The sequence below is a fragment of the Medicago truncatula genome, chromosome 3 (genome assembly GCF_003473485.1).
Source record: "Medicago truncatula cultivar Jemalong A17 chromosome 3, MtrunA17r5.0-ANR, whole genome shotgun sequence".
Classification (NCBI taxonomy): domain Eukaryota; kingdom Viridiplantae; phylum Streptophyta; class Magnoliopsida; order Fabales; family Fabaceae; genus Medicago; species Medicago truncatula.
The window spans coordinates 1045075-1059384 of record NC_053044.1 but is presented as its reverse complement, the minus strand read 5'-3'; the positions used below and the strand labels follow the sequence as shown (position 1 = coordinate 1059384).

The window sequence follows — 14310 nt, the reverse complement described above, 5'->3', positions numbered from 1 at the left end:
TTAAATTTAATTTACTCTGGTATGGTTCACTCGAGCATTGTCAACGGTACACTGCAATTATATAACACCGCTATTTGACAGGACTTTATACTAAATAACGTATCAACAAGGAGAAACTATTTGAGCTGGAGGCGTCAGATAAAGTCATACAAGAAGGATGCGTTTAAGGTTTTTCAGATATGCATCCAATGGTTAAAGAAATAGACTAAAGTGCCACTAGCCCACCACGAAAATTTTCTACTTTGTTCTAAAATTGTAATTCCTTGGAAGTGCTTTTGATGGAAGTGGATGAAACTGTTGTAACATTTAAGTTTTTGATTCAGATATTATTTTTATTTTATTGAATTACAGATACCACAAACATTAACAACTTGTTAAGAGGACGGAGGGAACACTCTAACTTCACCAGCAGAAAATTCTTAACTTTGATTTTTCACTTCTAATGGAAGCTCTGGTACTTTGCAGAAAATAGAAATATCGTTTTCTTATTGTAAGTGACAAAAACTAGGACGAGGAAGAGTGAAGATTTTTTTGGCAGAGTTCCTCTAATCCAACAAATATATTTCTTCCAAGCATGAAAATGCATGAAAGTTTAGTATTAACTTCATGAAGAAGTTATGAAGAGAACTTAAAGCAGAGATTTGTAATTTCTAACCTATTTGGAGTTTCTTTACGACTTCTCTTGATGATCTTGATAGGACCCAACTTTCTTGATACTGACCAGCATGTATTAAGGATAATCTTTAATAACAACAAAAGTTCTATTTACTACGGGAAATATCTTAAATACATAGGTCAATCAATATTTAACAATGGCATGGAAATCTTGCAACCAACATAAAACTAATTAAATAGAACAACTACTTGAAATTAACTATTTGGAGTTTCTATACTACAAAAGTTCTATTTACTATAGGAAATATCTTAAATACATAGGTCAATCAATATTTAACAAGGATAGAAGCCAATATAACACTCCAACATTTGAAATCTTTCCAACACACCATGTTAAGGTTCTCAGCAAGGATAGAAATATTTATCAAGAAAATGTTTCAAAACTTTACCATGAACAAAAAACTTACCTGGCTTACAAGAAGTTTGAGTGATTCTTGTAGCTCAAACCAGACATTTCAACAAACATATTAACGACTTGACATAACATATATGTCCTATTTCTTATCTTAGAAAATCTAACTTCGAACAATCTAAGGAAATGCATAATTCTGATTCTTAACTAAATACAATGAACTTCATGATTAGAGAACAAAAATATATTAACAAAGAAATAAATGAAACTTACTGCAATTTCTTACGCTGCAAATTCAAATGACCATTGGATATCAATGATTCATGAAGTAATCAATAATCAGAACAAGTTCAAAATAAATATCATAAACGTAAATTAACATATAGGTTCCAGTTAGATTTCATGCTCAAAGGACATAGCACCTTATCTACAAACTAGCATTAAGAATAAGGCGATATTAAACTCTCAACGCACACTTCTGGGGTGTTTTCAAAGTCAATACTCTTTGAAGTACAGTCCCTACAATTATTAAAAATATAGTCACCTGCCCAATCCTCTGTAGGCTTGAGGAGCACTTGTTCATCCTTAAAAACATATATTGCCTTCATAAAGGCTGGCCTGTCCGAAATAGTGAACAATTTAGTCCAGGACTCGTTATTTCCATATTCCTTCATTACCCAAACATCATCACCACAAAACACGGTCAAGCAATCCCTAAAAACACTCAAGTGCAAAGAACATCCATCTACCTTACCATCATTGGGCAAAAAAACCTTTTGGTAAGAATCTTTCCTCATATCTAGAGAAAGAATAAAACATTGACTTTTCTCAGTATCTTTAGAAACCAGCCAATTAATCGTGCCGCTCACACATTGGCCAGATTTCTGAATAGGGACAACAGCAAAAGGGAACATTGGAATTCTTTTCCATGAATTGGCACCCAAAGTATGAACCTTCACTTCATCTTTCTTAACAAAATTACCACTGATACATTCACATGCACGTAAAACAGACACAACCTTGTAATTATCGTTAACAACATCATATCCGAAGCCATACATCATAATTCCCCTTTGTCATACCCCAAATTTGGACCATTTGAAATCTTTTTTGTCCACATTTTTTAATAGTTCAGATTCTCTTTTATTCGTTTTTTTACCTTTTAAAACTCGTGTTTTTCGTCATTAATCATTTAAAAACTTTCATCTTGCATTTAAGTCCTCGCTTGCATTTTTTTACAACATTTAAAATCACTCCATTTGCATTTTTATAAACGCATTTTATAATCCTTTTAGTCATAACAGACAAGTCATTTTAAAATGGCTAATCGCATTTTAAAAGGCGTTTTTTTTATTAATCTTTTCAATCGAAATTTCGGCAGGGAGGATACTTTGAAGTACCTCATGTCAGATTCCGAAGGGACTTTTTTATTTTCTTTTTAGGCTAGTTTGTTTATTATTATTTATTCTTTTTTATTTTTATTTTTTTTTAGAAAAAACAAAAAGAAGTCACTCACGTGACCTCTTTCTTTCTTTTCTTTTTTTTTTTTTTTTATTTTCTTATTTATTTTATTCATTTTGTTTTTTTATTTATCTATTTATCTTTTTGGTCAAATCTTTTTCTCCAAGTCTCAGGTGCAGGGGCATTTTGGTCTTTTGTTTGTACCAGAGCCAACCCTAATTCGTCACTATTTAAACACTGTCAATCATTGGGAAATGGGTCCGAAAATTACTGTTCACGCGTCAGAGAAAAAATCACTGTTCACAGAAAAATCAGCAACCACACATTTTTTCCAATCAAGTCACAAACACAATTTCCTTCTCTCTCTCCTCTTTACCAGATCAAACACAAAAATCATAAGAACAAAGATGAATATCACCAAGAACTTATGAACATTCATCCTCCAAAACACAACATAATCATCACATAAATCACCAGAAACAAACATAATCAACCCAACTCATCACAAAAGTAACAAATCCGAACCAAAACCGCAAGATCCGAACCAAAACAGCAAGCACGAACCGGAAAAACAAGAAATCCGAAACGGAGCAAAAGGGAGGTACCGGAACCAGACCGGAGCAACGAACCGGAACCGAACCAGCGCCGGAGCTAGATTGAAGGTTCTGAAGTTTTCCGTCGTAACAGTGGTAACACGTTTTTCCTCCTCTCTCCTTCCGATCTGCTTGGTTTGTGTTCGTTTGAAAACGTTTTTGAAAAGTTTTGGTTGATGAAGATTTTTCTAGATCTAGTGTTTATGTGATTTGTTTTCAAAATTTCGAGTCCGGATTTGAATAGAGGAAGAAAAAGGAATTCCAAATATGTAAAAAAAATTTTGAAAAGGGTGAGTTTTGAAACTCCGGCGCGGTGGTGCCACCACCGGCCACCGCGCCGGAAAATTGTTGTCCGCCGGAGAAGAGAGAGGAGGGAGGCGCTGGCTGTTTTTCTAGAGAGAAGGGAGAGTAAAATTTTTTTTTAGAGAGAGGGAGGAAGGAGAAGAATGAGTAAAAAAAACCGGTCCTATGCTTTTATAACATGTGCAGACCGGTCTGGTTCATCTGAACCGGACCGGTCCATTTGATTCCTTCCTCTTTCTTTCTAAACCTTTAGATCTTTTCTCTTTGTTTAATCTAACGGTCATGAATGTGCAATTTATGGTGTTCCTTAGTACACTTTCAGATCTAGACTATTTGATTTTTAATCTAACGGTCAGGGATGATTCTGTTAAATCACACGCATGTCCTTTGCTTGCAGTGTTCCATGTTCTGCTTTGTCCAATTGTTGGATCTTAGATCCTATGGCTATGATGAATCCAGGGGTTTGAACTTGGACCATTGATTTAATCCAATGGTCCAGAATTAATCCTGCTGAGCAATTTGTTTATTATTTTTATTTGTTATTGTTTTTACTTTTTAAATGCTGTTTTTTTATTCTTTTTGACATTTTTATGTTTAGAAAAAAATTCCAAAAAATGTTTTTCTCACTATTTTTAATTTTCTATTATTGTTAAAAATCCATCCTTTTTTTTTTCTTTTAATTTGTTTTTTTTTATTATTTCTTATATGATGATCTTAAATTTTTTTATTATCTTAATTCTTGCTTATTATTTCTTATGTCTCATTCATCATAATATTTCTTGTGATTACTAACTATTTAATTTTTGTTTTGAATTATAGCATGCACATTTAATTATATCATTATTTTATTTTGTCATTGATTTAGTATGTATAAATAGGGAATTGATGTAATTTTATTTCTTGCATTTTATTTTGGCATAAAGGCCTTAGGGTTGTATTTAGGAATTGATGTAATAATGTAGGTAACACAAGCACCAACACATGCACCGACACTACCACATTTTATTTACCGCTTTCCGTTAATTTTTTTTACGACGTTACGTTAGTTTTCACCGTTAGTTTAGAAAAAAATCATTTTTCATAAAAAAATCAAATATGTCAAATTCAAAAATCTCTTTTCTTAGCAACATTTTCTCTTTATTTTCTTAATCAAATTTTAATCAATTTTAATTCAACTTCAATCATTTTCAAAATTTAAAATCAATCAACCTCACTCATTTCTTTTATCTCATGCCTTGAGGCCTCTTCCTCTTCTTAAAACCATTTTCAAAAAGTCTAAAAATCAATCTAACCCACCAAAGAAATTTTTGAGGTGAACTACATTGGTTTTGATCCCTTTTCTTAAAGGGTATGTAGGCATAGGATTTTTATCCTTCCAAATCAAATAAAAATAACCAAAAGCATACTTCTTCTCCCTCCATTCTTTCACTTAGACATTAGGCAATAATTTTTCAAATAAACAAGTAGTTTAGCACAAGATAATCTAGGTAAGCGGTTCCTTCGGAGTACCGAAGTCGTTTAGGGTGTTTAACACCTTCCCTATTCGAAACCAACCCCCGAATCCAAAGTCTCGATAAGGGTTTTTACTCATTTTTTCCCTTCCCACGAATAAAAATTGAGAGTTCAAAGATTGACGATTCAAATCAATTAATGGTTTGATATCCGAAAATCGCGAGCACACCCTTAGAGGTAGTCGGTCTCTTGAATTTTTATCAGGGGGCAATTCCTTTAATTTTCTAATGGAAGGGTTCCACAGTCGAAACTGAATCAAAGCTGATCCTACATAATATACAGCAAGACATAGGATGCCATTGCATGAGCCAACTAAGGAAACATTGCAAAGAGAATGCTTGAGTTGTCCGATGTCGGTGGTGGTGACGTTGGTAAAGAGGGAATCCAGTGGGTAAGACTTGAGGACGTATTTGAAAGAGTAGCTTACACAGTGAAGGGTGTGTGTGGTTGAAAGACTAAGGTGCTTCTTATGAAATTTGGTATTGGAGATTAGAAAATTCCATGACTTGCAAGCGCATCGAAGTTGAAGGAGGAGCTTCACTGGTAACCTAGCTAGGATTTCTTCAATGAGTTCAAAAGGAAGAGTGGGCAGCGGCAGCGCCGGAAGTGACGGTGATGTTAGGGTTCCGGTTAATTGTCGCCTCTTCGCGAAGATTTGAGAATAAATAGTGTTGTTTTACTTGTAGCCACCCTCGCTATCCAGAGCCATTGGACTTTTGTAACCAGCGCAGACAATGATTTATGAGAAAGTAGCAAAAGAGGGGAATTATATGTGTATATGTAATGTAACCTAAAGAGCGTGGTTGTTTCTTAATTTTTGTACACATCATCAAAAAAGTATATCTTTCGTGTCTTTTGCTCCAACTTTCCCCTAACTTCTCTCTCTTAAAAAACAAATTAAAACAAACTCATCAGATAAAATGCACTAAGTAACTTAATCTTTTTTTAAAGAACAAACAAACTTAATCATAACACCAATCAAAATAAATTTTTCTATAATTCAATTCAACTTCTAACTATTCAAAGAGTTAAAAGCAATTTACAATCTATCATCTTTCTCTTATTATAAATTTTAATAAATATATTTTACTTATCAATCTTTATCTTTATACTAACAATTTAGAGTTCTTAGAAATAGCCTATTTCAAATTCCTTTTCTCTAAGAATGTCCACCTCATCAAAAGCCTACTTGGCATATGTTCCCAAAATTTCTCCTAATTTTTAATACAAGCTTAATAATTTTAATTATTATTAAAAACCATTTTTTATTTAACATTAAACTGTACATAAAGTAAATAGTTGGTTACAATCAGATAATGATTAATATAATTACTGTTTTGATTAAAATTTATGTTTTACAATAAAAATTTAAACGTTACAAATCAAATAATTATTAATCTAATTAGTATTCAATTAACATTTATATATAACATTCAAAATTTGGTTGGTTACAAAATTATAATAAATAAACTGAATAAATTATATTTTGAATTTTGGGACGTTACACCAAGGCATTAACCTACTAATTAAAAAATTAATTGTATTAATTAGTTTTTAAGGTTATATAATTAATTTTTATTTGTTACAAAACTATATTACATAATTATTTATAAGATATTATTAAATATTAAATTAAATTTCAAATGTTATGAAGTTAATTTTTTGTACGTTACATGAAATATAATTTAATCGTTTAATGCATGTTTTATAATATTAAAGACGTTGATGATATTAATTTTAAAACAGTCAAATTGATAATTAATTTATATTAACCGTTATGGTACTATTTTTCTATATAAATAGTAGAGATTTTGGGTATGAGTACACAACAATCACAAAATATAGTTATTCGTTTTCTGTTCTTTGGTGCTCTGATATCTATATTCTAAACTATTTCTGTAATTTTTCTATTGCAAAGGAAAATATCTACGAAACACGACTTCATCTCTAATGTTTCACCAAGAAAACAATCGTGAACATTGGTTGTGAGGGTTGTTCATGCTTGGTTTGGTCAAGACTACAAAAATAAAAAACTACCATTTTTCATGGAGTTGGTTCTAATGGATCGAAAGGTACCTTTTTCATATCGTTTTTCTTTTTTGTTTTTTTTAGTATTTTTTTGTTTAAAGTATAGTGTTCTCATCTTTTTTATCTAGGGTGATCGAATTGGTGCGTCTATACGAAGAACATTGATCTACAAGTTCAAGGAGCAACTCCAAGAGGAATGGTGTTCACGATTTCCTCATTTGATGTTGCTAGCAACAGTGGTTCGTATCGACCATCACGTAACGAATACAAACTGAATTTCACAATCAACACAAAAGTCAAACTATCTAAAACTGTTTTGGTCCCAACAAACGTGTATTCGTTTACACCTGCACCTGATGTTTTCAATGAATCTTACGACAACAACTACTTAGTTGGTAAGTGACTATAATTTTCTTCATGTAGATTTTTTTAAATATTATTTTTGCTTACAAAAATAACACAATAATTTATATATTGAATTAATAAAATGTTTTGTTTAATATGATTCAATTGTACGTTATATTCTTTTAATAATAAATAGTAATTTGATCGATATTTTAATATGTTTTATATATGCAGATGTAATTGGAGTCATGATTGGAGTTGGAGTTGGAGTTGAAAGAGAGTACGAAAGAGATGGTGTAAAAACTAAAATGAATGTCATTGAATTGGATTCAAATGGGTAGGTTTGATTTTATTTTTTTTTGTAATTGTAATTTTTCAAGACCTGTATTATAGTATTTTTATTAATATTTGTATAATCTTTGACAATAATAGGTATTATTTTAACTTTTAAATGTACTCTTTTTGGAGAGTATGTTGAAGAGCTGAACTCTTTCCTATCGTCCGGTTAATCTCAAAATGCTGTTGTAGCCATTATGTTGACAAAAGTTAAATTGTTTCAAGGTAATAATTTATGACTAGCAATTGTGATTGTTTGTTTATACGAATATATATACTTGATTCATATAATTTTGAATCTTAATGATAGGAAAACCAGCATTGCAAAATGCATTTTCTTCCACTAGAATCACATTCAATCCTGAAATTGGTGAAACAAAGGAACTAAGGAAAAGGTATATATATTTTTTTTAATATAACATTTTTTTTCTTAAGTTATAATATTATTGATTGATACTTTTTAGGGTTAAATATGTTTTTGTTCCCTATAAATATGTCAACTTTTCGTTTTAGTCCCTCTAAAATTTTCCTTCAACTTTTAGCCCCTATAAAATTTTCAATCTTCACTTTTGGTCCCTCTTTTAAAGTAAATTCATATGTAGAATTCATATTTTTTAATAAAATTTTCCAAAAAAATTCAAAATATTACAAGAATCACTCCAAAAAAAATTTATAATTTTTTAACAAAACATGGATTTAATATGAATATTTATATGTTTTACGGTTAAAAATTCATATTTAATTTTTGTTTTGTTAAAAAATTCTAATTTTTTGTAGGAATTTTTTTTAGAATATTATACATATTTTTGCGCAATTTCATTAAAAAATACAAAAATTAAATTAAAAATAGGGACTAAAAGTAGTGATTGAAAACTTTATAAGAACTAAAAGTTGAAGGAAAATTTTAAAGGGACTAAAACAAAAAGTTAACATATTTATAGGGACCAAAAACATATTTAACCCTACTTTTTATTATAGCTTTCTTAGTGCAAATACAAATTCTCCTGCATCGAGATTGATCCAGTTACCAAATTCATCTCGCATACCTGTAAATGAGGAGTTTCTCTTACTTACCACTAGGACCACTATTGAGGAGTTGAAGAATGTTAATAAGGTTTTTTTTTTTTTTTTATTACAGGTCTATTTTGGTAAAGTTTGTACACCTTTTGGTATAATGTTATTTTGTATGGTGATGCAGGGCACCTCTTTTATTGTCTTGGAAATTTCAATTTCAATTTTCAAATGAACAAATCGTTTTTGTTGCATGTATTGACACTTCAATAAAAAAAAACAGTTTCCATATTTTCAATTTACAATTTAGTCTTAAACTTTACACAAATTCTAAAATAAATACAAAAATTAAGTTTCCCCAAGTGTGAATAATTAGCGATAACCTATTATTTTAAAAATATTGTTTTTCTGTTTTAAACTTATTTTTTGTTCACAAATATAAAATCAAACATGATTTGTTAATGCTTTTTTTATATTCAAAATTTAACATAAAAATTCATTTTTTTTAATGAAATACAAAATATACATATATTTATGAGGTAAATTTTATTAAAAAATGTGCTTATTTTGATAAATTAAAAAAATAATGTCAATGAATATTATTTATGAAACCAATAAAAATAATAGATGTAACTAAAATTTTGAATTTAGGTTTTTTTTTATTTATAGTTGCGATCATAGAGATCATTGTGATTAAGTAAAATATTAATATTTTTATTAAGAGTGAAAAATTAAAACATAGGTAATCATATCCATTTGATATATTGAATGACTGACAAACCAAAGCTAATACAAACTCTTACTAATTAGTTAATTGTTTAGAAATATATTAATTATTTATAGTGTTTTTATCTTTTGGGTTTAATTGTACTTTTGTTGATTATTTTATCACTCTCACAAAAATAGTCATCTATAAAATTTAACTTTTTGATCTCAATAAATGATTATTTATTGTTCAATTTTAAATACGAAGATAAAATACCACATAACGTCAAAATTATGGATGAAAAGAAACAAAAACAATAATATTTAAAAAATCTGTTAAAATTTAAATCATATTAAAAAAAATTAAATAAAATGTATCCCGTGCCAACCCGTGCTTGGCACGGGGTGTTACACTAATAAAATAACAAAATACGGTTGAGATATCTATCATTGATACTAACAAAACACTGAAAAAATATTTTCACTAAGAAAATAAAAAAGAAAAACATTCAATTATATCTGATTGATAATCACATAATAACATAACTTCAAGAAAGTTACAAAATATTTATTACAAGGCATATAAATACTTTTTAAAAAATTACACATTTTCAAGATTGTTTTTTTCTAAAAATAATTTCCCTTTGTTTTTTCTTTATCTTTTTTTAGTCAAAAGAAAAAAGATATTAAATAAAAAATAGATAAAGAAACTGGTGGCATTAGACCTGACTCAGATACAACTCAAAATGGGGATACAACATAATAAATCAGACCAAGTAGATCGACCCTGTTCTATCCTTTTTTTTTTTTTTTACTAATCATAGGTGCAACCTAGCAAACCCGTATTCGGGTGCGAAACTGAGTTAAAAAAAATATGAAAAGCGAACATCTGCAAAGAACAGTTAATGGATTGACTTATCAAAATCCATAATCAACAAGCATAAAAGCTCTTTCGTGGTTGAAGAACTAGAGTGTAAGCAAAGAGGACACCTTAAAACCCGCAGATCTCAACATATTTGAAAACAACAGAGAATCAAAGAAGTCAAGCCACCATGTCATATTATAAAATAATATTTTTTATTTTTGTAGATTATTAAGTATTATATCTTTTAGAAATATGACTATAAAAAACACCGAAAAAATGGTAAAAGAGTCACTAAATAAAAAATAAGTTTCCTCTAAAAAAGAAAAAAATATGTGACATCCCGCATGTGTAATTTCTGAATTAAAAAAAATAAAAAATATCACATAGAAATTTGTTGAATTAAATTACGAGATACTTCTGTATAAACGACACAAATCAAAATTTGATTTATTCTCATTAAATATAATTAGTTAGGAAATAATACAAACATCATTAGTTATTAAAATAAGACCGGTGCTAGTCACACCCCAAAAAAAATAAGTTACATCCAAATTTATTTAAAATTTTACAATAATACTAAAATTGCCATCTTCATGTAAATTTCTAAAAACCCATGTTTTATGATCATTCTGAACCCTTACCCCCTTTCATTCACAAATCACCATAGATGTACAACCAAGATCTGAATCAACATCATATTGATTTGATTTGTCCAATGAACCACAAGCATGATAACATTTGATTTGTCCACTCCATAATGTAGGGTTAAAGATTTTGAAGCAGACATTATAAAATTCTTGCGGCTCGAATTAGACTTTTCAATAAAGATATGAATAACTTGACATAATCTAGGTCCTATTTCTGATCTTAGAAAAACACACCTCAAACAATCTAAAGGAATGCATGATTGTGAACTATATAAACTTAAATTCATGTTGAGAGAACAAAAACATCTAACAAATATATAATTGAAAAAAAATGCAGATTTTCAAACTGTATAATCGCATGGCTATCGATTAACAAGGACTCAGGAAATAACCAATAATCCATACAAGTACAAAATAAATATCATAAACATAAATTAACATATAGGCTCTAGTTAAATATCATACTCAAGTGACATAGCACCTCATCAACATACTAGCATTAAGAAAAAAGGGATATTAAACTCTCAACGCAGACTTCTGGGTTGGGTTCAAACTCAGCATACTTTGAAGTGTTGTTTCTACAATTGTAAAAAATATACTTCCCTCTACAGCCCCCTATATTCAGCAGCACCTGGCCATCCTCAAAAACATATATTGCCTTCATGCAGGAATAAGGTATTGTATGAGGATCTCGATTGTAAGATATGGTGAATAGTTTAGTCCAAGACTCTTTATTTCCATATTCCTTCATTACCCAAACAACATCACCAGAAAACATGATCAAGCAATCCCTGAGAACACTCAAGTGAAAATTACATGCATCTACCTTACCATAATTGGGCAACGAAACCTCTTGGTAAGACTCGTTCATCAAATCAAGAGAAAGAATAAAATATTTACTTTGCTTAGAATCTTTTGAAGCCAGCCAATTAATCGTGCCACTCACACATTTCCCAGATAGCTGCTGAACGGGGAAAACAGAATAAGGGAACACTGAAATGCTTTTCCATGAATTGATACCCAAAGTATAAACCTTAACTTCATCACTTTTAACTAAAATATGACTACTGTAATCAAACACACGTAAAACAGTCACAACCTTGTAATTATCACTAACAGGGTCATATCCGAAGCCATACATCTTGATAATGTATGCAGAAGTTTGTTGGTCTCCAAGAGGAGGTAATTCCTTGAATTTTCTGATGAAAGGGTTCCACAGTCGAAAAGTAACCAAATTGGTATGATAACCTTCTGCTGCAAGACAAAGGATGCCATTGCATGAGCCAATAAAGTAATTAGAACAGCGGTGAACAGAATACTCGAGTTGTGGGATGGCGGTAGTGGTGGCATTGGTGTAGATGGAGTCTAGTGGGTAAGACTTGAGGATGTCTCCACCGGAAGAGCTTATGCAGTGGAGGACGTGCCTGGTTGACATGCTAAGGTGCTTCTTAGCAAATTTGGGATTAGAGATTAGAGAACTCCAGGACTTGCAGGCGCATCGGAGCTGGAGGAGGAGCTTCACGGGTAGCCTACTTAGGATTTCCTCAATGAGTTCAAAAGGAAGAAATGGCAATGGCAGCGGCAGCGCGTGAAGTGACGGTGATGTTAGGGTTTTGGTTACTCGCTTCTTCTTAGTGTAGATAATTTCCTTTGTAAGTGATGGAAAAGAAGCAAAGTTGTTTCGCTCATTATCCCCGCCTTCGCTACTTAGCACCATTTGACCACTGTAACCTAACTAGTACCGACGAAGATTAAAAAATGAGAAAGAAGCAAAGTAGGTACCGACGACGTATTTTAACCTAATTATTAAGAGCGGAGGATATATATAAGTTTTTTTTTTCTTTTTTCAAACAAAAAAAGTTTTTTTTTTCCTTTCTCTTTTTTTTTTTCAGAAGACGGGATCTTTTTAGCTAAATCAATTCAAGTCTGACTAAGGGGGTGTATTGGATCATGATTCTAAGGGATTTTAAAAGACTTTTTTATCATGAAAAAGTCTTGTGGTATTCAATCAAGACTCTTTCCAATTAAAAAAAGTCTTGTGTTATTCAATCAAGATTCTTTATCATTTCAAAAAAGTCTTGTGGTATTCAATCAAGATTCTTAATCACTTAAAAAAAGTCTAGTGGTATTCAAAATCATTCAAATTTCGAAGGATTGTTTAATAAATCAGATTTTGATGGATTTTGTGGGATTTTCTAGTGAAATTTTAGCATGAAAAAGTCTTTCATGAAAACATGAGATTTCTTAGGATTGTTTTTTTCTTTTAAGATTTTACTATCTCTCTCTCCTCCCTTCTCTCTTACTCTCTCTTTTCCTCTCCTCTCTCTTTTCCTCTCCTCTCTCTCTCTCTCTCTCTCTCCTCTCTCTCTCTCTCTCTCTCTCTCTCTCTCTCTCTCTCTCTCTCTCTCGTAAAAAACCTCTCTCTAGCTCTCCAGTAAAAAACCTCTCTCTCTCTCTCTCTCTCTCTCTCTCTCTGATTCCTTCACTCTCTCTCTAGCTCTAGCTCTCCGTAAAAAATAAAATAAAATAAATAAGAGTCTTTATTGAGATTTTGTAGCTCTAGCTCTCCCGTAAAAAAATAAATAAATAAATAAAAGAGTCTTTATTGAGTTTTTATGAAAGAGAGTGTTATGATATTTTTTTCAATTATTTCTTTAAATTCATAAAATCTGTTGAAATATCTTGAAATCCATAAAATCATTTCAAATCCTTTAAAATCTTATGAATTAAATCCATTGAAATCCTTAATAGTCTTTTAAAATCATCAAAGTCATCAAAATCTTGCAAAGTCTTTTAAAATCCTCAAGATTTTTTTAAACAAAAATTGTCCTTTAAAATCCTAATCCAATACACCCCCCTAAATTACATTCTCCTCCTTTTAAAAATGTTTGAATTACACTTCTCTTCCATCTTATGTTAAAATATACATAAAAAAGAATAGTATTGAGTCTAATTTAATATAATAAAAAATTGAATATACATTTTCACAATTTCATTATGTAGTTTTAAACCCTATTATAAAATAAGAAACAACCCAAAATAAAATTAAAATATGTGGATGTAGAATGCTAACTTACACCTTAGTGTCCCACTAGTTTTTATGTGGGAATGTTTTAGCAAAGCTACACCTTATGGTGTATTTAACCACTTTTTAGTTATTCATTTGCTAAAATACTCCTTCTAAAAAAATAAGTGGTTGTATTCTAGCAAATGCCTATAGGATTTGCTAGAACATACCCACTTGTTTTTTTAGAAGGTGTGTTACAGCAACATACACCTTAAGGTGTATTTATTAACTTTTTAGTTATAACTTGTTAAAACACTCCCACATAAAAACTAGTGGCTGTGTTCATATATATATATATATATATATATGGTGTTTGCTATAACACACCCACTAATTTTTATGTGGGAATGTTTTAGCAAAGCTACACCCTTAGAGTGTATTTAACCACTTTTTAGTTATTCATTTGCTAA

At 30.4% G+C, this 14310-nt stretch overlaps 2 protein-coding genes across 2 annotated transcripts; both read right to left on the bottom strand.

The window, feature by feature from the left end:
* Nucleotides 1–1467: 1467 nt before the first annotated feature.
* Nucleotides 1468–5572, bottom strand: LOC11414155 (F-box/kelch-repeat protein At3g23880; the record flags this gene model as incomplete). The annotated part of the gene is made up of 2 exons (XM_003598064.3): nucleotides 1468–2098; nucleotides 5043–5572. Coding segments are annotated over 2 exons (1161 nt in total), but the record flags the coding sequence as incomplete, so codon positions are not given.
* A 5760-nt stretch (nucleotides 5573–11332) lies between these two features.
* Nucleotides 11333–12550, bottom strand: LOC11418374 (F-box/kelch-repeat protein At3g23880). The gene has a single exon (XM_003598061.1). It carries the CDS (start codon nucleotides 12548–12550, stop codon nucleotides 11333–11335), a length of 1218 nt encoding a protein of 405 aa, XP_003598109.1.
* Between the last annotated feature and the right edge of the window lie 1760 nt (nucleotides 12551–14310).